General features: G+C 41.9%; 1 protein-coding gene and 2 long non-coding RNA genes across 4 annotated transcripts in view; all 3 read left to right on the top strand.

Annotated features, from left to right (window-relative positions):
- Window positions 1–23,376, top strand: part of LOC128401059 (uncharacterized) — a 34,782-nt gene extending 11,406 nt beyond the window's left edge. Inside the window, exon 3 of the long non-coding RNA XR_008327420.1 lies at window positions 22,894–23,376. This is a non-coding gene — a long non-coding RNA (uncharacterized LOC128401059). The remainder of the gene's footprint in view (window positions 1–22,893) is intronic.
- On the top strand, window positions 703–3,891 carry LOC128401057 (uncharacterized). Its single transcript, XR_008327418.1, has 3 exons — window positions 703–967; window positions 2,321–2,605; window positions 3,299–3,891. It is a non-coding gene; the product is annotated as an uncharacterized LOC128401057 (long non-coding RNA).
- On the top strand, window positions 12,380–14,606 carry LOC128401051 (E3 ubiquitin-protein ligase TRIM39-like). Of its 2 annotated transcripts, none has more exons than XM_053363937.1 (2): window positions 12,380–12,602; window positions 13,379–14,606. In XM_053363937.1, the coding sequence occupies exons 1-2, from the start codon at window positions 12,512–12,514 to the stop codon at window positions 13,921–13,923; spliced, it is 636 nt and encodes a 211-aa protein (XP_053219912.1). In that variant the 5' UTR covers window positions 12,380–12,511; the 3' UTR covers window positions 13,924–14,606. The 2 variants fall into 2 exon arrangements, with proteins under 2 accessions (XP_053219912.1, XP_053219913.1); XM_053363938.1 differs by lacking the exon at window positions 12,380–12,602 and adding an exon at window positions 12,760–12,964 and having other exon boundaries at window positions 13,379–14,605.
- Window positions 23,377–23,914: the final 538 nt, after the last annotated feature.

Here is a 23,914-nt window from a genome sequence, read left to right as displayed (position 1 = left end):
GTATGCTCTTGACAGATGCCATTTCTCAATCTCAGGATCTAAGAGTAAATGTGGTTGTGTACATCATATGTCTGTAGATGTGTCATGAAGGCTCCCAACATTAACCCGGTCACATGGGAATCCCTTGCAGATGACCGCAGTGCCTAGAGTCAGACAGTCAGGTTGTACATCCACAGCAGTGACCAGAGGAGGAATAACTGCTAGGAGGAGCACAGAGAGAATAAACACCATGGAGCCTCTACAGCAGCACAACCACAGGAAAACATGTGTCCCTGGTATCAGTTTCCATGCAGGCGCTGTAACTTTCCAACAGGTTGACCTCACTATTGAAAGCACACTCTTCCACGTGGGTGCCAATCACATCAAATTATTGAGAAGAAAGAAACTATAGCTGAGTAGAAATAGATTTGTAGCAAGCAAGGCTTTAAACAGGGCTAAGCTGTACATTCACTGCATTAATTCAGATTGCCTGGTCTATCGTGATTTAGAATGAATGAGCTGTGTGCCTGCATACACTGCTGAATCTCCTCCTTTAACGTTAGTAGCATAAACAAATCAGGAAAAGAGGGATGTGACCAGGAGACTTGTGTGACTGCTTGGGCTGTTGTCCTGAGGCTAATTGTTGCTGCAGTACTTCAAGGTCTCTGTTCTCCCTTCTTAAGGTTATCTTTAAACCAGACTTGGGATAGAGAGTCAATCATATAGGACTGTCCTTTCAAATGAAGCCCTGTCATCACTGCATTAGCTCTACAAGTATCTGTGGAGCTTAGTGTTTGCATGGGACACTCTATCCTTTGGAGTCAGGTGCTGACTGTCACAGGGCCATTAACTGTAGAGCAAAGTGTTGGCAGTTACTTATCTTGATGCAGAGCAGGAAAATCAAAGTAAATAATTAACGTAACACAGATCCACCTGAAGCGGGAGGAAGGTACAGGAACTGATGAACAAATCTCAGTTTGCTAAGAAGGTAAGAAAAAACATTTCCAGAATTGCATTTCATTCTTTTAATTATTGGAATGTGCTTGTTTAATAATGAATTTGTGACCAGGTGAAAGGAGCAAGGCTTTTCGCTTGCTTCCATTCAGGATATATATAGAATTAGTTTACCTTCGTGTAGAAACTTTCAAGCCACATTTGCAAATATACTTATGATAGTGAATTTCAGGGGCTTCTATGCAAAATGTAAGTTTACAAATATAAATTTGTGTTTGTGTTTGTGTGTGTGTGTGTTTGAGAGAAGGAAGAATGAAGGCAGCATGCTCCTTTATGCAGAGATCCTTCCTAGCCACACAATCCTGAATGCTCGTCATTGCTTCTTTCATTTGTAATGGACATAAAATGGCTGCTTCTTTGCCACTCCCATTTGACACTGGCAAGTGATATTTATCCCTTGGCACACAGAGTTAGCTCTGCCATGGTACGTCTCAGACTTTTTTCCTTCATGTTCCTGGTCTTCTCAGTTGGGGATGACATTGACCATCTCTCAACTTGAAGGGTTTGCCCTGCTTTTCAAGCTCTTTAGTTAAATATGGATCTCTCATATAGTCATTCATTTCAGTACATATGTATTACCAGCCAATTCTAGACTCTTTCCACAAAACCTGATTTTCACTTCAGAGGATGCAGTTTCCCATTATGGGAATATTTCTTATACCTCAATATGTTGTGTTGTGAAAAGCTCTGTATCAACATTTACATGAGGAAAGTGGATTAGTGAGCGGTGTAGGACAGAAAGAGCAGTAACTGTGTGACATGCACACATGGTGCCGCACAACACAATTTACCTGCGACTTTTTAAATTTAGTATTGTGGTTTAACAATATTGGAGCAGTGTATTCGATTATCTGAAATGCTGACAAGATGTGTGTGTGTGTGTGTGTGTGGGAAACATAATCTGTCTACTTGCAATAGAGACAGATAGCTTTTGAAAAAAAAATATATAACTATATATGCAATACATTTCTTTTATCAGATCTAAACTGAAATAGTGTAAGAACATAAATCGTATTATATAAAAACAAAAGTAAAATCCTACACATGCCTCATTTTCAGATAAGTTTGCCTATAGAATACAGCTTTAGTTGACACATGCATTCTGCTGGTGTGGTGAAATGGTAAAGGTAAAGGTAAAGGTATAGTCCTATTCTTCAGATATTTGATCCATGTGTTCTAGACAGGTTCTATGATACTTGGAGCAATGGAAAATGTGTACTGTAAGAACTGACTGTAATAAAGTATCATTCCTGGTGCAGAAACTCTAGACAGGTTGTATGATACTTGGAGCAATGGAAAATTAATATGTGGTGTTCTTCTTTTGCAGCAAAAGGAACAGAGCCCACCATTGCCTTGGTGGATTATAAAGGCTGGGGGATTGGCCTCACCTGCAGCTCCAACGGTTGGTACCCAAAGCCCAAGGCTCTCTGCCTGGACAGTGAAGGGAAAGTCTGAAGTAAGCAGTTAGACACTACAATCATGGAGACCAAGGCAGGGAACTTCAGTGTTTCCAGTTCCATTACAACAGAATCAAGAGTTGACCATAAAGTCTCTTGCAAAATCATCAATGAACTGCTAGAGATGGAGAGTGAATTGAGAATCCTGATTTCTGGTGAGTAGGGGTGAAGCAAAAGGGCCAAGAGGTTAAATGCTTTCACTGTGTTTTCAGTACAAGTACTATAAGAAGAGAGAGGTTTGGGAAATTTATTTGATTTTGATGCCTCTGAAGTACACCATACTCTTTGTTTGAATGGATTATCCAGATTATCTACGACTGTACAGTGGAACCTTGTATTACGTACCGCCTTCCTTACAAATGCTTTGGGTTACGAGCTCTGCTAACCCGGAAGTAGATCCCCTTGTTGCGATCATTGGCCTGGGATGTGCGCAGAAATCACATGCCGGTGGTGTGGTGGCAGAGGGAGGTGCCATTAGCGAAAGCGCGCCTCATGTTAAGAACAGTTTCGGGTTAAAAACAGACCTCTGGAACGGATCAAGTTCGTAACTGGAAATAACACTGTAGTTCTGCTCAGCAGCATTTCATCAGTTATCATCTGGGGTAATGGCTGAAGTGTCTTCTGGCTTCTATCCCATATCCACTATTCAGCAGAGAGGCAGGCAGATCATAGCTGAAGGCTGCCCCCCGGCACAACTTCAGCTCAATCCCTCCCAAAATAGGAAGTTCAGGAGAGTTTTGGGCAATGAAGGTGAGTGGCAAAGGCAGACTCTGGTTAGGTTAGTTTTGCAACTTGAAATCTTTAGGAGAAATAAGTGGCTGTAACTGAGATTTTAATGTGTGTTTCAGATGCCCTTTATCCTACCACTTTCCCTTGGCTACCCTTCCTAATCATTCTGTTGCTTCCCATCTGCCTTCTTTGTTCTAAGTGCAAAGAGAGACGTAAGTATTTTAAATCTGTCATTTTCTTAATGTCATTTAACTGTAGATGTGAACTGTTACAGAAACCTTCTTTTTTTGTACCTATGTTTATAAAAATGAGTGGTGTGTTTTTGGATACAGAGAAGAAATGCATACCGGTTAAATCAATACGTATTTACTACAGCCAGTAATTGCTCTTTAAACTGCTAAAATGAGTATAGTTTAAAAGCTGCTTCAGGCAATCAGAGTCACTTCCCCAACAGATAGTTGGGAAATTTAATGTGGTTTACATTTTAATGTTGATCTACCTGCTTTGGACTTAGCAAATCAAGATGGAAATCAAAATGCCAATGTATTGCATTTTGTAATTCATTTTTTCAACCAGAAATACATTAGAGGAAAGTCTACCCCCAAAATACACATATTAGTGAAAATAATGCATCATATTAAAGGAAATTGCCTTCAAAAATGTGTGTATTAGGAGAAATAAGGACTGAAATGTTGGTGAATTTTCATAAAGAAAAAATGTGGATTTTCAGTTGTGTAGCTTGACCTCACATCTTAGTCACTTGTTTCTTCTCATATATTTTCCTAACTTTTCATTGCGTGGCAAGTCCCCTCCCCCATGTGAAATAAAGACACGGACACGTTAATTAAGGTTAATGGACGTAAAAGGCCACAACTTTATTGATTAGAGAATTGAAGGTATTGGCCTTAGGCATTGGCACCTATCGACTACCCGGCATGGTGACCGGGAGGGGGGTTGCCCACAAGCCGTGGGGGTCCTGTTGAAGTACGCCAACTAGGATCCCACGGGTGTCACCGCTCGGGGGCGTGCCGGAGGCCCTTACCTTCCCAGGTTTCGGACAAGGCAACGCCCCCCGGAGTCCTCTAACGGACTACCGCTTCCATTGGGGGAAGGTGATGGCAGTTCCTTCCCCCCCGTCCATTTGCATAACAATTAACCCCTGCCAATGCCTAACCGCCAATACCAGGAAGTTGTGACGATTGCTACGAGGTAGGCGAAAAAACCAAAAGGCAGGAAGTGTGCCAACTTGGAAAAATTCCTACCAGGCCCCTTGCGGCGACCAACCGGAGTCCATAGCAAGGTCGTACCTGACTAAGCCTAAGAGCCTAAGGGTGGGTGGGATGGGAAAACCTCACAGCTGACGAAAGGAGGGGAAGAGGGAGATCCCGGGGCGTGCCTGGCCTTAAGTACGGCTTTGGCCACGCCCCCTTTGGGAGGCACACCCCGGGAATTCCCTGGGTCTCGCGGGGGCAAAGGGCCAGCCCCCGCGAGGGTGGGAGGGGGTTTTGCCCGCAACCCCCTCTCCTCCTGAGTCGGAAATGGCTTTGTACTTGAGAAGTCTAATGCTGTGCTTCAGGATATTTCAGTATTTCATAGTCCTCCTCCTCATCTTCTTCTTTTCTTCTTTTAAAAAGTTTGGCTACAGAATGTGTGGGGTTCTTGCACACTGAATTGAATATAGCTAGACCTTCTCAGAGTACAGTAGTACCTCGGGATGCGAACGGGATCCGTTCTGGAGCTCCGTCCGCATTTTTTACCGTCTGAGCATGCGCGAGAGGTGAAACCTGGAAGTAACGCGCTCCGTTACTTCTGAGTCACCGTGGAGCGCAACTTATCCTGAAGCATATTACTTCACGTATGACTGTACTGGGTTTTGAGGACGTACCTCTCTGCAGGGGAATTTTGCATGTTATATAACGCAAGACACGACTGCACATCTGCGCATGCGTGGGTCGCCGCTTCTGCGCATGCGTGTGACGTCATTTTGACTGTCTGCACATGCGTGAGTAGCAAAAGCTGGAAGTAACGCGCTCCGTTACTTCCGGGTCACCGCGGAGTGCACCCGAAAATACTTATCCTGAAGCATATTACAGTGGTGCCTCGCAAGACGAAATTAATTCGTTCCGCGAGTTTTTTCTTCTTGCGAGTTTTTCGTCTTGCGAAGCATGGTTTCCCATAGGAATGCATTGAAAATCAATTAATGCGTTCCTATGGAGACCGCCTTCAGACCAGGTCGGTGACAGCGGGGAAGACGCGCTGCACTTCCCTGCTGTCCCCGGAGATTGCGGGGCTGGCGGTGGGGAGAAGGGCTCCCCTCCCTGCCGCCCGCCTTCAGAAGAGGTCCGGGGACAGCGGGGAAGACGCGCTGCGCTTCCCCTCTGTCCCCGGACCTGTTCTGAAGGCTGGCGGGGGGGAGAAGATCGCTTGGGTCTGCTGCAACTTTGTGCATGCCCCAGAACTACGTGCCTAGTTTGGTTTGGTTCTGTGCAACAAATGCTGTGTCATTGCCAAGCAGCCATACTTGAATTTGACACGGTGATATTGTCATAACCTGCTGAGGAGAAATGGCAGCTAGTAGTGCTCTCTGTCTCTATAAATCAGAAATGAAAAGAAATTCTTTCTTTGTCCCCCCCCCGCTTCTTTTGCAGGTAAATTAGTAGCAGAGAATGGTAAGTCTTGCAAAATCTTTCCGTTCTTGAACATGAAGAATCCAAGTGACGTCCTCCATTATGACATCCCGCATATGTTTACTGAGCAGCTTGGGTCTGCTAGAACTTTGAACATGCCCCAGAACTATATCACACCCTCCAACACCTCTCTGCAGGGGAATTTTGCATGTTATAAATGAGAGGCTAAGTTGGTGGTGGTGGGGGGTCGCATGAAAATATCTAAAATATTTATGAAATATCATCAAGACCTGGGGCTCAGGGACATTGGTTTCTTATAAAATATATTTATTATTTTCAAAATGAACAATGTTTAATAGTAAAAGAAAAAAACATTTAATATGAATTCCCAATTCAAATAAAGGACTCAGTTATACAGTTGCTAATCAAACATTTTAAGTGCAATATACAATGTGATGCTAGATGGCGATGGTGAGCCTTATGGAAAATTCAATGTATTTTTAAAAACTTTTTTAAAAAAGCAATTTCAGAACAGTTTTTATATGTATGTAGATTCCACCAAAGTGTATTTCCATAAACCCTGATGTGTCACAGGCACCCTGATTTTGGAATGGTCTCCGGTAATGACATTGTATTGTTTTTAGTGCATTTCACTTTTTATTTCTATGTGGAGGAAAAGTAATTTTTTTTCTTTTCTCCCCCCCCACCCTCCGTTTCCAGATGATTCAAAGGCAATAATTGGTAAGTCTTGTAAAATATTTCAGGTTTGAACATCTAAATCCAAATGATTTTCTCCATTTTGCCATCCTATGTGGTGGGAGGTGTGTGTTGGGGGGAATAACTTGGGTCTGCTGGAACTTTGTGCATGCCCCAGAACTATGTGCCTAGTTTGGTTTGGTTCTGTGCAACAAATGCTGTGTCATTGCCAAGCAGCCATACTTGAATTTGACACGGTGATATTGTCATAACCTGCTGAGGAGAAATGGCAGCTAGTAGTGCTCTCTGTCTCTATAAATCAGAAATGAAAAGAAATTCTTTCTTTGTCCCCCCCCCCCCGCTTCTTTTGCAGGTAAATTAGTAGCAGAGAATGGTAAGTCTTGCAAAATCTTTCCGTTCTTGAACATGAAGAATCCAAGTGACGTCCTCCATTATGCCATCCCGCATATGTTTACTGAGCAGCTTGGGTCTGCTAGAACTTTGAACATGCCCCAGAACTATATCACACCCTCCAACATTTTCTGATGAAAATAGGGGCACCAAGTGTCTAGTTTGGTTTTGATCTGTGCAATGAATGTTGTGTGATTGCCAAACAGCCATACTTGGTCTTGACATGGCAGCTAGGAGTGTTCTGTGTCTCTATAAATCGGAAAAGAAATGTAATTCTTTCTTTTTTTCTACCCCCCCGCCCTTTGCAGATGAATTAAAGGAAAGGATTGGTAAGTCTTCCAAAATCTTTCCCTTTTAGGGCTTTCCTTTCTGCCTTTCCTTGTGAAAATCCAATATCCAGCAATTCTTTTGCTAAAGTTTGGTGCCAATTCCTTCCACTTTGGTGCAGGCCATAAAGGGATTTATTTAATTTGCATACCAAACCTTCAGCGGCATCTATGCCTTCAGGAACACGCATAAAAATTTGTTCTTTTAAATCTGCAAACAAATATGCAGTTTTTATATCTAGGTGATAATCAGAATGTCCACGTTGTGATGCATCTTTTAACAAAAGCTTAACTGTTTCATATTTTATACTTGGTGAATAACACAAATCATAATCTTCGCCTGGATTTTGTTGAAAACCCCCAGCAACTAATCTAGCTTTGTATCTTACAACTTCATTTTTGTCATTCACTTTAACTCTATAAACCCATTTTGAATCAATAAGTCTCATATCTGGGGTTTGTGGCACAAGAGACCAAGTGTTATGCTCTTTTAAAGAAGCTATCTCGGAGTTCATAGCTTTATACCAATTTACAGCTTGGTGCTTAGGTAAATTCTGAACATCATTGTAGCTTTTTGGCTCAAAAACCACCTTATTGGCATACACAGTATTAAAATGCTCATCTGCAAAACGTTGTGGCTTCTGTCTCTTTCTATCTGAACGTCTCAGTCCGGAAGGAGAGTCAGACTCCTCAGACTTAATGAGACTAAGTTAACTACTAGTTTCAGGTTGTAAATTATCATTGTCAGACTGAAGAGGTGCCTGTAGGCTAAAGCTCACGGTCAGAAAACTCAAGAGAATCTAACCTCTCCTTGGGTGCCTGTAACTTTAAATCATCAAACAGATTATCAGATTCAACAGGCTTTTGGTCTTCTTCCATTAATTCAGAATCACTATCATTCCCTGCTTCTGCTTCTTCCTCAGTATTATCTATGCCATTAGTATCTTGGAAAACAGCAACTCCATTCCAATTTACAGTTTGTATCCTGCTTCTGGTAATATGAAATTTGCCAGTTGCTGGGACGTAAATTCTGTACGCCCCCTGCTGGTAGCCCATTAATTTTCCCTGAACACTACGCTCACCCAATTTCTGCTTAGCGGGATAATGCATTATTACATCTGAACCCCAAATGCATAGGTATTTCAGATTAGGGTGTTTTTTAAACAACTTCTCATAGGGGGTGACATCTAAACCAGAATGATAACTGCGATTTCTAACATAACAAATGGCATGGAGCGCTTCAGCCCAAAAAACTTTGGGCAGATTAGCATCGTGCAGATAAGTTTTAACCCCTGCTTGCAGGTCACGCTGCACAACTTCAACAAGCCCATTTTGCCAGGGACTTTGGGGGCAAGATAACTCATGAGTAGTCCCCTGCGCTTCCAGAAAATTCTCAAAATCCTCAGAAACAAATTCCCCGCCCCGGTCAGAAAACAGGTTCCTAATAGGTTTGTTAAAGTGCGTTTTTACTGAGCTACAATAAACTTTGTACTTCTCAAATGCTTGTGACTTCTCAGCTATTGCATAAGTCCAACAATATCTACTATATTGGTCTATCAGTGTAAGCCAGTACTTAGAACCTCCTAATGATGATGGGAGTGGCCCAACTAAATCACAATGTACACGCTCAAATGGCTCAGTTACTTTCCTATCTGAGCACTTACCCTTGCATGCAACCTTAATCTTATTCTTGCAACAGGATAGACATTGCATACAGAATTTACATGGTTTTAAGTTGAGGCCATTAACAATATTCTTTGTCTTAATTACATCAGCAAAATTCAGATGTCCTAGAAGTCGGTGCACCTCATGGACACATCCAGAATGTGGCCTAACATTCCTCAACCCCTGGCTTGCCTGTGTTGCTCTGCAATTTATAGGCGATTGGGAGTAGGTGCGAAAATACAGTCTATATAAACCATCAGAGTCCTGGGCATACAATAGACATTTGTTCCCATCAAAAAACTCACACATTGATTTCAAGAAACACACAGTTATGCCTTGACGAGCAAAACACCTTACTGACAATAAATTGTCCACTGACGGGCAGTAAATGCAGTTAGCTATCGTAATGTTTAAAGAGTCAAGTTTAACAGTACCCCTGCCAAGCGACTGCAAGACTTGTGAATTGGCTAAATTTACACTACCAATTTCCTCCTCAAAAGAAATAAACAAGCTTCGATCGTTGCAAATGTGCTGGGATGCTCCAGAGTCCACAACAAAAGAATTCCACTTGGCACCTTTAATTCTTTTATGATCTGTTGTCCGAGCATGAAAAGCTCGCGGCACTTTTCTGTCTTTATGATATGAGGTCGGCTGCTGGGCTGACGACCGTGATTGACGAACAGAAACAGACTTGGGAGTACTTTGCTTTCTTTTGGATCTGCAGTCCTTTGCAAAATGTCCCTGCTTATTGCAGAACCAACAACGTTTGGTAGCTTTAAATGCAGTTGTATCACCACAAGTTTGCATGTGGTGTTCCTCATTCTTTCTGGAAATGGGAGTGCTTATCGCGCAAGCCTCCCTTCTATCCAGCTCGCCCAATAATCTTGCCGTTACCCCTTCCACAGTTAATTGTGCTGGTGGTATGGCAGATATCTGGCTAGCTACACCATCAAAGTCCTCATTAAGGGAACATAGAATGATAAAAACATACTGAATATCAGGTATCTCCATGTCCCTTTGAATTAATTCGCTGCGTATTGCCTCCAGACGTCTCAAGTGTGCTGCCAAATCACCACCAGGTTGCAACTTCGTCTGGTACAGCTGCTTGAAAAATGTCAATGCAGACGCTGACTCTTTTCTAATATGCACTGCTGCAAGACTGTCCCACATTTCTTTGGCAGTTTTCTTATTCCTTATATAAACTACTTGCTGGTTGCTGACTGCCAAATTAATTATCGCCCTGGCTTTCGCATCTCCTTTTGACCAAGCATTAGTTACAGGGTCAGGAGTGTCATCAGTTACATAGGTCCATACTTCTCTAGAGGTCGCAAGCGCCTCCACCCGAAAAGACCATAAACTATAGTTCTCATCTGTCAGCTGTGGGAAGACCAGAGCCTTCTCAGCTTCTGAAACCCGGTCAATCATTCTGGAACTCTTCCAGACCCACAGAACTATGCCAACAGGAGAAGGAGTTTTCAAACCTTTCTCAGAGTTCAAAAATATGCAGTCATCCACTCAGCAGCTGGGCCCATAACCAAAGATGTTGGCTATTTGCAGTTTAGTAGCGGCGCAGAGAGCTTGCTGGGGAGACCATGCATTAAGAAGGGACTCAAAAATTACTTAAACAAGGTTTTAATAACAAAAACAAAAACTCCATTTACACTAAATACATCCGCAACCATGACCCAACCACCAATTCATCCCCCAGGGTAATGGGAGAGCTAGGTGCTCCTCCTTATATACTACACCCAAATGCTGACACAGCTTAATCAATACAACTCAGCAGCACCTGCTATGTTTCACAGCTGCAAAGCTGGGTCTTGTTATTTTGCTCTGGCCCTTGCTCTGGCCCCTTAAAGACATACACATCGGTTGGAACAATGATGAACCTTTACATTTAAAGAAACCATTCAACAGCTAGTAGTGCTCTCTATCTCTATAAATCAGAAAAGAAATGTAATTCTTTCTTTGTTTTCTACCCCCGCTTCTTCTGCAGATAAATTAGTAGCAGAGAATGGTAAGTCTTGCAAAATCTTTCAGTTTTTGAACATGCAGAATCCAAGTGACTTCCTCCATTTTGCCATCCTATGTATGTTTACTGAGCAGCTTGGGTCTGCTAGAACTTAGAACATACCCTAGAACTATATCATACCCTCCAACATTTCTCTGATGAAAATAGGTGGATCGTGTGTCTAGATTGGTTTTGATCTGTGCAATGAATGTTGTGTCATTGCCAAACAGCCATACTTGGTCTTGACATGGCAGCTAGGAGTGCTCTCTGTCTCTATAAATCGAAAAAGAGAAAAGAGGCACTTTTGACACTGAAGACTTAAGAAAAAACCACTGATGCCAGCAATGAACCCACCTAAAATATTTTCCCCTTTACCCTCCTCCCCTTCATTTTGACTCAACCTGAACCAAAGGTTCCCTTCCTCTGAAGAAGGGGTATTATATTTATTTATTATAATATAAAATGCATATCCCATAGAGGTATCAAAGCATCTTACAACAATGAAATATACAATATGCAAAGTTTAAAACATAAATTAGACATTTGACAGAAGAAGACTTCCATCTGTGTAAAGGGTCCTTTGGGTACAAGTATTGGTTACTAATTCTAGATTACAAACTGATTTTCTTTGAATTTGTTTTTCTTTTTTAATTTGAATGAGGCTCTTCATTTCTAAGCAATGCAAATTTTCTTTTGCAGGAATCTTGAAGATTGAAAAAGGCAAGTAGTCTCGCATTTTGTATATGTGTTGCAAAAATATATATTCCTGAATCATAAAAATACCACACGTGCGCAACCACTTCATTTCCCCGTTTTCTTTGCACTTTGTCCAGGAATTAACCAAAAAGGATGTGTTCCAAAGAGGGGACACACTTCAAGTTTTTCATCAGTTTTGGACATAAGGGGATTTGAGCAGCTCCTAAATTTCATTTCATTTCATATCATATCATATCATATCTGTGCAGAGTTTTGAAAAAGCTGTCAGTGCTGCATTTTCCTCATCTTAGAAATATATTATGCTTTATAGTTGTGCCTGAGATGAGTACAAACTAACTTATGCTTTTAGAATATATATTTTTAATGAAATACTTATTATAATAGTTGTTTTGATTGTGGTCTTTTGAAAATGAGTGGTTTATTAAATCCACCCACCCACTTACCCACAATATCCATCTACATACAGGATCTTCCAGACCTTAGTTCATGGGGTGCAAAAAGGTATGAAAAGAGCTTCTTTGAGCATTTAATTAAACACGATCCGAATCTACCAGGGTTCTCACACTAAAGCTTCCATGTATGTTCAGTTGAAAGCAGGTTAAAGCCCCCTTTAGACATTCACACTCATTGCATCAAGATCAGAAAGGAGCTCATGAACATAAGGATGTGGGGCGTGGGGCTTACACATGCACCTCCTGACCCACCACACACTTTTACCACAGCGGAAGAAGGCCTGGGTCATACATAGCAAAGACCTATTGAAATGAAAAAGATGTAATTTAGTCAAAACTAAGTTAAACCCAAATGATTTCAAACAGTATGTTCTATGCATGGTTAAATCTGGATCCAACCCATGGCATTGATTGATTAGGTTGTAGAATGAGTAGAAGTATCCATCACGTTCTTGCCAATGAAACCTTTATGTTCATTCCTTTATTCACAGAATTCTCAGATGCCCGCTTCAACAGAGGTGAGGAGGATGCAAAATCATGTGCAGAATGGATATTGGAGAGAAACCAGCAACTGCTGCAAACCGTTTGTTGACTAGGGCTCCTTCCAGTCACCCTGAAATGGGTAGCTCAACCTGTGTGCTGCCAGATGGTGCTTGACTGCAAATCCCATCATCCCTTGCTTTGGTCATGCTCTTTGGGGCTGATGGGAGTTGTAATCCAGATCCATACCTACTGGACTAATTTACTTATCCAGTATTGTTTGGCTCAAGAAAAGCACAAACATTTTGAAATGCACATTTTGAGGGGGAAATACTTTAGACAATGTGTTTATACAATAGGTATACAGGAAGGGTAGATCAATGTGGAAATGGATTGACAGGTAAGCACATGCAAAAGTGAGGATGACCCATCATTAATGTGACAAGAATGTGCTTAGCACATTAAACATGTTGCAGATGGCTAAAGCATAAGGAGATATGTTGAGGAACATAGAAGAATTGTTGTAGAGAGATGGTGAATCATGCAATGCAGAAAGCTTGGATAGAAATTTGTATTAGTCATCATATCATAGATTCATAGAATTGTAGAGTTGCAAGGGACCCCGAGGATCAGCTGGTCCAACTCTCAGCAAGGCAGGAATATGCAGCTGTCCAGCAGACAGATGAGAGTGTGGTCCACAGACGGGTGACTTAAAAGAGAGATGCCCACAGACAGCCTTACTTAATTTATACATTAATTTATACAGTTCATTTAAGTCTGTGCCTTTGAATCAAGGCCTTTCTTTTTTTTGCAGCTGATGTGATCTTGGACCCCAGGACAGCTCACCCAAAGCTAAAAGTGTCGGAAGATGGCAAAAGTGTTTGGAACACAGGAAATGTTTCTAAGGTTTCTGACTGGGAGAAGCGGTTTGACTCCCGCACATTCATTCTGGCAGAATGTGGATTTTCAGAAGGCAAACATTACTGGGAGGTGGAGATTGGTCAGAAGAAAACCTGGGACTTGGGAGTTGCCTCTGCAACCGCTTCTAGAAAGGGGGAGATCACCCTGTCACCTGAGAATGGCTACTGGGTCATAGGATGTGATGATGGGAAAGATTACTGGGCTCGGACAGAGCAATGGACCCGCCTGAAAGTGAACGGAAAGCTTAAAAGATTAGGAATATTCCTAGATAAATCAACTGGAAGTTTATCTTTTTATAATGTCTGCAGTAAAAGGAAATTGCACACTTATAAAACACTTGATGTTGGGGAGCTTTATCCCTTCTTCTCCACAGGATCTGTGACTGCAGAGCTAGATAGTTCTCCACTAAGGATTCTTCCACTGAATTTGGAAGACTGATTGTGGGTACAGAATGGGAAAGCATCCAGCTAGCCCTGGAATAGCTCAGAATTAGTGAAGCCCTTCCGTTTAGCCAGGATAGTGGCTTAAATCCAGGTGCCAAAAAATGAGAGAAACAGAGTAGACACAATGGCATCAATAAATTCCATCATGTTCCCACATCTAAGAAGCAGAAAGAATTCAAAGCCTATGGAATGTGGACAAGATACCAAGATCTACTTGGAAGGGAAACATCTTTATGGCTATCCCCTGTAGAAACTAGTACACAAAAGAAACTTAATATGATGGAGAATTGGGGAAGATACAGAGACATACTGTATTTTTCTGGAAATGTATGCAAATTGAAAAAGTTTGAAGAAATCAGAGAATGGGTAATGGATTGGTTTCAATATTATGAAATTAATGAGTTATTTAAAAATGTGTTTATATAATGAAGTTCTGATTTTGAAAAGATTTTTCTTGAAGGAAAAGAAAAACAGATTTCAAAAATGGATTAGAAATATAATAGATTAGATTATAATATTGTGGTTATGATTTGATAGGTAGAAGATAGGGTGCAGTAGAAGGAGAGAAACAACAACTCCATGGAAAATGTGGGGGATGACAACAAAAATAAAACATGAAACTGTGTTTTGACTGTATGTGTTAAAAATGTTGAAACTTAATAAAATATAATTTAAAACATAAAAAAGTTTCAAAGCCTAGTTGTTCCTTGTAAGCATGTATAAATAGGGAAAGTAAATTTCAGTGACTGCATAAATGTTGTATATTGTTCAACAAGGAAACTCATAGTAAATTCTATTTATTTGATTACTATATTTTGAACAACAACAACAATTTTAGAATTATTAAATTTAAAATGCCAAGAAGCCCTTCCTTGGACCCATGGGCAGACTTCGATCTTTCAAATTTTGGCAGCACCCTGTGTGAACCCATAATTTGGCACCCTGTCGCCTCTCACCTTCTGTTCTGCTCATTTCACTACAGGTAAAACACATACTCATAGAGAAGCACACACTGGTATTCTGAAGGGCCCCCCTTTCTTCTTATGTATGAAAAAGAATCAGGATGCAGCTTCCTGGTTCAGATGCAATAATCCTTTGCAAGAATAACAAGTGATATCCACTGGTAATCCTTAAACCCCCCCCCCCAAAGAAACTCATTGAGTTCCATAATTATGTAATTCACAGTACTTCCGTTATTCTGTAAATCACTGTACTTTGTTCCAGAGAGTTATTGGAAGGTATCTCAATGTATTGATAATTGGCAGTTGCGTGTTCAGATCCAGAAACCTCCCCCCTAAATAAATTCACACATGACTCAAATTTTGGTTTGGTTTTTGGCAGAATTTAGGCCACAACTTTATTGATTACAGCAAGTGAATGGTTGCATAGGCTCTGGTTCGACTAGCTCCTGCCATGCAAGTAGCGTTGACCCAGGGTTCCAACATAGGTCAGCCAAGGGTGAACACCTGGATAAGCGGAAAGCTGGGAACAGGCTATCTCCACCACCCAATTGCCCCCCTGGACTCAGGCATGGGCACAACCCCCTCTCAGGGGTTGCCAAAACCATCGAGTCCCTGGATTCCTTTAACGGAATACCCTTCACATAGGGATGACGAGACCGTTCTCCCATTCCTATCACCTGAACCAGAGCCTATTCGCAACCTTACAAGTTGGGTCGATTTGCTACATGGCAGGCAAAACCCAAATGGCAACAGCCAATCAGCCAAGTGGGGAAAATTCCTGCCGTGCCCCTGTCCCAATGACAGACGACACACGATTACATAACAAGGTCAAGCGCAAAGCCCTAAAAGTAGGGTGAGGTGAGCAGGTGTTCCGAATGCATGCGCTGAAAGAGGAAGCTCTGGGTCACGTGCATGGGCATAAATAGGTCCCTCAAACCGTTTGGACTGCGTCCCATTGGCCAGATTGCACCCAGCTTCGAGGGACCTACCAATTGGGTGTTGTGGCTGACCAATCGTACCCACCCACAACACAGGGTGTCGGTTTTCCAGGTCTCACTGCAACACGTGCCCTCTTTAAGGGAGGACCCAATTTATCATACAGGTCTACAGTACAGATCAGAATGTGGAAGCAACATGCGGATAGAACGTCTGCTGATGACATTGTAGTTTTGACAAGCCTTCAGAATACAGGAGTCCATTACAGATAAGCCGTATTAGATTCCCAAGCCCTTTGGAAGAACCTCTGATACAGTCTTCTGAAGAAATAATACTTGGCATGACAAGCCAATACACTTCCAATACCAAGCCAGTGTGGTGTAGTGGTTAAGAGCGGTAGTCTCGTAATCTGGGGAACCGGGTTCATGTCTCCGCTCCTCCACATGCAGCTGCTGGGTGACCTTGGGCTAGTCACACTTCTTTGAAGTCTCTCAGCCCCACTCACCTCACAGAGTGTTTGTTGTGGGGGAGGAAGGGAAAGGAGAATGTTAGCCGCTTTGAGACTCTATGTGGGACAAGAAGCTAAAGTTGGAATGGGGTATGGAACAACTGACTGATTCAAAATTGGGAAAGGAGTATGACAAGGGTGTATATTGTCTCCCTGCTTATTTAATTTATATGCAGAATTCATCATGCGAAAGGCTGGGCTGGATGAATCCCAAGCCAGAATTAAGATTGCCAGAAGAAATATCAACAACCTCAGATATGCAGATGACACAACCTTGATGTCAGAAAGTAAGGAGGAATTAAAGAACCTTTTAATGAGGGTGAAAGAGGAGAGCGCAAAATATGGACTGAAGCTCAACATCAAAAAGACAAAGATCATGGCCACTGGGTCCATTACCTCCTGGCAAATAGAAGGGCAAGAAATGGAGGCAGTGAGAGATTTTACTTTCTTGGGCTCCATGATCACTGCAGATGGTGACAGCAGCCATGAAATTAAAAGACACCTGCTTCTTGGGAGAAAAGCAATAACAAACCTAGACAGCATCTTAAAAGGCAGAGACATCACCTTGCCAACAAAGGTCTGTATAGTTAAAGCTATGGTTTTCCCAGTAGTGATGTATGGAAGTGAGAGCTGGACCATAAAGAATTGATGCTTTTGAATTATGGTGCTGGAGGAGACTCTTGAGAGTCCCATGGACTGCAAGAAGATCAAACGTATCCATTCTTAAAGAAATCAGCCCTGAGTGCTCACTGGAAGGACAGATTGTGAAGCTGAGGCTCCAATACTTTGGCCACCTCATGAGAAGAGAAGACTCCCTGGAAAAGACCCTGATGTTGGGAAAGATTGAGGGCACAAGGAGAAGGGGACGACAGAGGATGAGATGGTTGGACAGTGTTCTCGAAGCTACCAGCATGAGTTTGACCAAACTGCAGGAGGCAGTGGAAGACAAGAGTGCCTGGCGTGCTCTGGTCCATGGGGTCACGAAGAGTCGGACACGACTAAACGACTAAACAACAACATATGACTAAATATACTATAAAACTCTAAGAAGTCATTAACAAAAAATCAAAACATCTAAAATGGCACTGACTGATCGCAGGACACTTTCTTCTTATTTCTTGTTTACCGCCAATCACCTGCTTTGATAAGGCAAGTAGCGCCACTCCTGCCAGCTGAGCCCATGGGCCGAACACTCAAAGACGGCACAATGGAGACTTCACTAGCTGAGGATGATTGAGCCGCTGCTGCTCCTTGGCCAAAATAATTACACCGCTGCTACCCTGAAGCCCAAGTGCACATGCCACTGCTGCCACTCTCCACGCCACTGATGATCGCTCCGGCACCACTCTCTGCTGCTTGTGAAGCCAGCAGACCGGGCAGAGCTGGAGCTCAAAACCCTCGCAGCTAATGACTTCACAATTGGTTCAGCTTAAAGTGATTTCAGCTCAGGTGTGATTTTGCTCTGGCGAGGCAAGGCAAAACAAGCAGCAATGATCTCAGGCGGGGGGGGGGGGCTGGAAGGTGCAGGCATGGTCACGAGGTGAAAAAGGGCAGATAGAACCCGATGAAGGAAAAGCAGGTAGGGCTCCAGGTGACGGCTGTTTAAATGACCAGGGACTGTACCCAAGGGAAGCCTCCTGCTCCATTGGTTCTGCCCCCCTGGCCCAGCCCATGTCTGAGCCTGCATCACCATTTGCCTATCCGGGGTGCAGGCCAGGATTCGACTCTTTATACGTGGTGAGAGCTTATGCCTCTGCCACCTATTTGGATGGGGCACTGATGTCACAATTCCCTTGTTGAGGCCTTAGTGAAGCCTCTGCTGTTGCGCAATGCTGCCATGCCAAAAGGGTGAAAGGACTTGCTCTACCCAGTTTCACAGTAGAAACTGCTGGAATAGGGACCGAGGCCCTGTGGCATGGGGGTGGCCATGCTACATGGGGGTGGTTTGTGTGCATGGGTGTGTACCTTGGGCATTAGCTGCTGGGGTGCAGCCCCATTCATTTTATCCTGGAAAAATGTTTCCTATTTATATCCTTAGAAGGAATTTTCAACCACGATTAATGTCTGACTCTTCTCTATATCATGTGAACTAATTTACTCATTTTCAGAGGGGTTTCTGGGGTGTGTGTGTAAATGGTATGATTGATGAAAAGCTGCCTTTCTGACCATCAAATATTCTCTAAGTGAATGTGCCTGAGGGTCAGAGATACTGTGGTAACTCGGGTTAAGAACTGAATTCGTTCTGGAGGTCCGTTCTTAACCTGAAACTGTTCTTAACCTGAGGTACCATTTTAGCTAATGGGGCCTCCAGCTGCTGCCGCATGATTTCTGTTCTCATCCTGAAGCAAAGTTATTAACCCGAGGTACTATTTCTGGGTTAGCGGAGTCTGTAACCTGAAGCACCTGTAACCTGAAGCACCTGTAACCTGAAGCACCTGTAACCCAAGGGACCACTGTACATTGAATAGTTCACCAGAAGGAATGATGTAAAAATTATACATCCTTGACTTGTAGCTGCAGCCACATCTGAGGGTGTGCCCTGGGGGAGGGGACAGAAACATGCATGCTGCAAATGTCTTGATCATTTCCATCTCATCTGTGAGAGAAGTAGAATAATTTGAGAGTCAAGAGTGGCAACGTCAGATTGGGAAGCCAACTCCTGTTCTGCCCTGATGAATCTCTTCTGGATTCTCTGTAAGTTTGGGAAACTGGGAAGGGAATTCACAAATATGGTTTTTAGAAATTTCCAGCGATTGTTAGAAAAAAAATTAAGCCACTCCAAAAAGAGTTGAAGTAAAAACAGTAGGTTAGGAGAATTCTTAAATCATTGCTCTGCCCTTGTTATTTCTTGTTAAAACATAGTGTTCATGTATTGCATGAATGTCATTGCAGGTGCTATGTTTGCAAATCATTGGTTTTTGGGTGATGGCAAAGATTCAGAGCTTTGCACTTCGACAGGTGAGTTTGAGCTTGTGAAGCCTGTGCACACCAGTAAGTATGTAAAGAACTGCAGGATTGTGTGTGTGTGTACAACTAATAAACATGTTAAGATGCAATATAAAAGAGCACAAAGAGAAGTGCTAGGAAAGCAAAGCAGTGAGAAAGAAAATAGAGTGGTACCTCTAGTTACGAACTTAATTCATTCCAGAGGTCTGTTAATCTGAAACTGTTCTTAACTAGAGGCGTGCTTTCGCTAATGAAGCCTCTTGATGCCACTGTGCCGCCGGCACATGATTTCTGTTCTCATCCTGGGGCAAAGTTCTCAACTTGAGGTAACTTTTCCAGGTTAGCAGAGTTTGTAACCAGAAGCATTTGTAACTCAAGGTACCACTGTAATGCCGATAAAGCAATCTACGTACTTTCACAGGACTGCTCGGATATTCGCCCTTCATTGCAATTAAGTTTTCACTTGCTCTCTGCATTCACTTATGCCTGCCTTTCTTTCTTTCTTTCTTTCTTTCTTTCTTTCTTTCTTTCTTTCTTTCTTCATGAGAGTTTACAACCCCAAATGTCTAAATAAAAATGGAGGTGGCATTAAAATGCTTTAAATAAATAAAACAGAATAGAACATTGCATGCACTTTCCCCAAAAAGAAATAAATAAAGGCAATTATGGGGGAGAAACAGTGCTTAAAAAGAAATACAGTAAGACAAAAATAAAGGTTATAAAGCAATCTAATTCCACATGATTACTCAAATGTCCACTCTCTATTGCAAAAACATTTTCACATACTCTCTGTATTCGTTTATGCTCTTTCTTTATTTCTTCCATTCGTTCTCTAGGTGAACTTCCTGCTCCTGATTTATTCTTGAATGCAACTTTGGTTCGTGAAGGGGACATTATCATAGCACTATGTGTGGCTCCATCAGAGGTTGTGGTGACCAGATTTTTTTTCTGCAAAGATGGGGCTCTTGTTTCATTCAAGAAAGCAACATTTCAAAATGCTCAATACCTAGTCTATGCATTGCCAAAGAATGCTGGCTACTATTCCTGTGGTTACCAGCAGAAGGATACAAAGAACGAAGTGAAGACATCTGCCCTCAGTGTTGCTCAGAATCTGATTCTCCAGTCAGGTAAGGTTGTAGAAATGATCCGTCTAGAAAGAGCCCTGCAAGAGAATGTTGCATGGTGGGATAGTCCTGTTCAGAGTTCCAGCTAGCCAGCCGTAACATATTCCAGCATAGTTCATTTCATTCTCCATCCATTTGGTTTATATTCCCCCACAACAATTAATCAGTATTTCCTAGCCAAAGTGCATGTTCAGTCCTCCCTGGTCTGCTTTTGAGATTCAAACTTACAGTGTTTTTCATCGGTTTACATACAACCTGTGAAAAATATTCATGTGTCCAGTTTATGTATCTGACCTTTAGGGATGGGACTTAGATCAGCTCAAGTCCACCCCATTTAATTTCTGCTGGTACTGCATATGTTGCTAAAGAACGCATGAAAAGAATGCATGGAATTAATAGATCCTAGTTAGTCGCAACCTGTTATATGCTGATGTGGTTGCTCAAGAGCAAACAGGCAAGACTCCAACCTGTCTTTTCCAGGCTTTATTAACTGTACAAAACTATTTACAGTGCAGAGAGTCGCAAGTCCATGTCTGCTCAGTCGCTAGCAAAATCTGGGAGTGGGCAGTCCTTATATCCTCCCCACATAACAGTCGTGTGACCCCCATCCTTCTCTTCCCCTCTCTGCGCACAAGCCTACTGTGCAGAGTTGGCAAAGGGGGACTTCCCTCCCCTCCGCTTTGCTCAGGCTTGGTGTTGGGGCTCTCCCTAGCATCTTCTGATCCCTGCGTCCCTTCCCCACTGGAGACGGGGCTTCCCTCCTCACCAGAGGAAGAACTGCTTCACGAGATCTTCGGAGGTTCCCTGTAACACAACTGCCGTTCCACCTCTCACCTCTGAGCTGATGGTAATTCCCTGACACAACCATTGATTTCAGTGGGCCGACCTATGATTTAGTTTGAAACAAATCCACTGTTATGATGCACCTTTATATATACATTAAATGACACCATTTGTATGCATTCCTCAAAATATGTATTTTTACAATACTTTTCAATGCATTTCCTAATAAAATACACGATATGTTAAAATAAATATTTCTGTGGGCACTTGTGGCAAAACAACATTACAAAATCCAGAGAAGTTTGTGGATCAACAAGGAGTTTTCTGATCAACAGGGGAGAGATCAACCATTTCTTACCCTTTGTTGTTCTTGATGGGTTGATGAGCCATGCTTTTCTGATATTGTCCATGTTTTTTCCTGCCCAGGTAATTGTCCTTCCAATGCTAAGTAAGCAGCCTTAGTGAGCAAAAATATTTATCTTATTGTTTGTTTTAGTATGTCATTTTAAATTTTAGCACAGAAACAACATAATTCAATTTATACTCAAACACAATCACAAAAAGAAAACTTTTTTATCATTTCCCAACAGAGACCATTAATACCCTGAGACCACATTAATAGAATCTTTTTACTACCATAAAAAGTTTGATAGCACTCTTGATGTCAATTTTTGTTGTTTTTTTCTTTTTTGACCAATTATTGCCATCAATTGAGCCAGTTCGGTATACAGAGAAAATGGTTTATTTATTCAAAAGATATGAGGGAGCAGTACTGCCTGATTTAGTCTTGCCATATTTCAAAAATTCCTGACACCCCAGCCTCCCCCCCAAACAAACAAAAAATAAATTAAAGTTTCTCTCTTTTTTTGACAAAGACAAATGACTGCCCTCAATCAAGAGCCAGTTGGCTATACAGAGAGTCAGGAAAATGCATTACACCTTACTGGTTTTCCTGCTATTTGTGCAAGCTTTTCACCATATCATTTTATGCCCCATTCCGTGCCCAATAAGTTTGGAGTGATGCACACCCAGTGGATCCATTCCATCAACATGGGGCAAAGAATGATTAAAAGAAACCAGCCACAAGATAGATCATTCACACCCACTATAAGATTAACTTTAATCAATAACAAGAGTTTTAAGCCTCAGATAATATATATGTTATACTGCAGGTATTTAAATAGTTCATTTCTGACTGGAGACTATGTAAATGATAAGGTCTCCCTCTTCACCTTGCTGTGGACAATTTGAGCGAACACCAAACTCGTCAACTTTTTGCTCTTGTTCTCCCCTTCTCTAAAACACCTTCATAGGGTGGATAGAATGGAGTATACAGGAAATAGCTATAGTTGAAAACTGAGCAGATTATTTTTCTTTTATTATTTTATTATATGTTGCAAACTGCTATAGGTTACGTGTATGATTTTAGATGAACATTTCCTTTTATTTTCTGTTGTCCATTGTAAAGGCCTTTGGCTATGTACAATAAAAAGTGATTGATTGATTGATTGATTGATAGTATTTGAGAGAATCAATAGGAGTATATAATCAGAGTAGGAAAAGTTCTATGATACACTTGTACATTCTTCCAACAAACATCAAACCATAGGGAACTTGTTAATGTCTATTTGTTGATTTATCTCCCTGCCGCTGGTCATATCTGAATAGACACCCAAACCTTTCTGATCTTTTTCTATTGAATGCAGGTCAGACAATATCTCCCTATGTTTGGATTCTCTGCTCCTCATTGGTGCTTCTTCTCCTGGTCTCAGCACCAATCATCACCTATTTCATCGAGAAGTGTAATTGCTCCTTGGCTGGACCTAGAAACTTGGGAATCCCATTGGAAGAAAAAAATTAATGCCTCCAGACTGTGCTTTGTCTGTCCTCCTTCTCTCATCCATTTATTCTCTTACAATAATGTTTCCAGTATTTTACTAAGCCCAGGTCAAGTACTGGTTTTGACTTTTAGGGTTCCAATAAATGGCTTGGGTTCATGATGTCTGGTTAGCTTGCCAGAAGTTTTTACAGCAGGTACTGAAAGCAATACAGCTAAGATGTCTGCATAGTATTAATGAACATCTTCAATGGATAGCCTTTTATCTACTGGGATTTATATTATTTTCTGCTTATTTTAACATGCCTATGTTTTAAAATATTATTTGTATTTCTGTCAAATAAATTGTTGAGGTATTGCGTTGCTTTGTATTGTGCTGTATTTCTATAATATGTTATCCACCCGGTGTGTGCTATGTTTACAAAGACCACATTCTATGTAAATGAGTAGAGAAATAGAAAAGCAATTAGATAGGGATTCACAGTTGGTAGACCATGGTGGGGAACATTTTGGGGTCCAACCCCATTAGCCAACTTTGATAAATGGACCGGGCAACCCACCGGTCCATCACATGCCATAATTCTGTTAAAATCCCTTCAGACGTTATCGAAACATGGGAACCACAAAGCAAGGGGGGTTGGCAGCCCTGTGTTTTGTAAGCCACTTCATGACATACCTTTCAACCTCCAAAACGAAGGACTCAAAGGAACAGCACAACACAGCTTCAAAGAGCTACACTGGGAAGCATGAACTTCTCCCCTCTCCTTGAGCAAGGCATGCTTTGCTCCAGCAAAGGGACAACTGGGGGCCCATGTGAAGCTCCCAATTGTTCCATTGAAGGCCTGGCTTTAGTTATTTAGAAAAATATTTATATACCGATATTCATACAA

Source organism: Podarcis raffonei, chromosome 13 (genome assembly GCF_027172205.1).
Source record: "Podarcis raffonei isolate rPodRaf1 chromosome 13, rPodRaf1.pri, whole genome shotgun sequence".
Taxonomy (NCBI): Eukaryota; Metazoa; Chordata; class Lepidosauria; order Squamata; family Lacertidae; genus Podarcis; species Podarcis raffonei.
This window is presented reverse-complemented; position numbering and strand designations above follow the sequence as displayed.

Excerpts from the sequence above, each read along its gene's own strand:
- LOC128401051 (XM_053363937.1), top strand. The coding sequence starts at position 12,512 with ATGAGTAGAAGTATCCATCACGTTCTTGCCAATGAAACCTTTATGTTC. Across the intron at positions 12,603-13,378 it reads AGATGCCCGCTTCAACAGAG|CTGATGTGATCTTGGACCCC; the intron begins GTGAGGAGGATG and ends TTTTTTTTGCAG.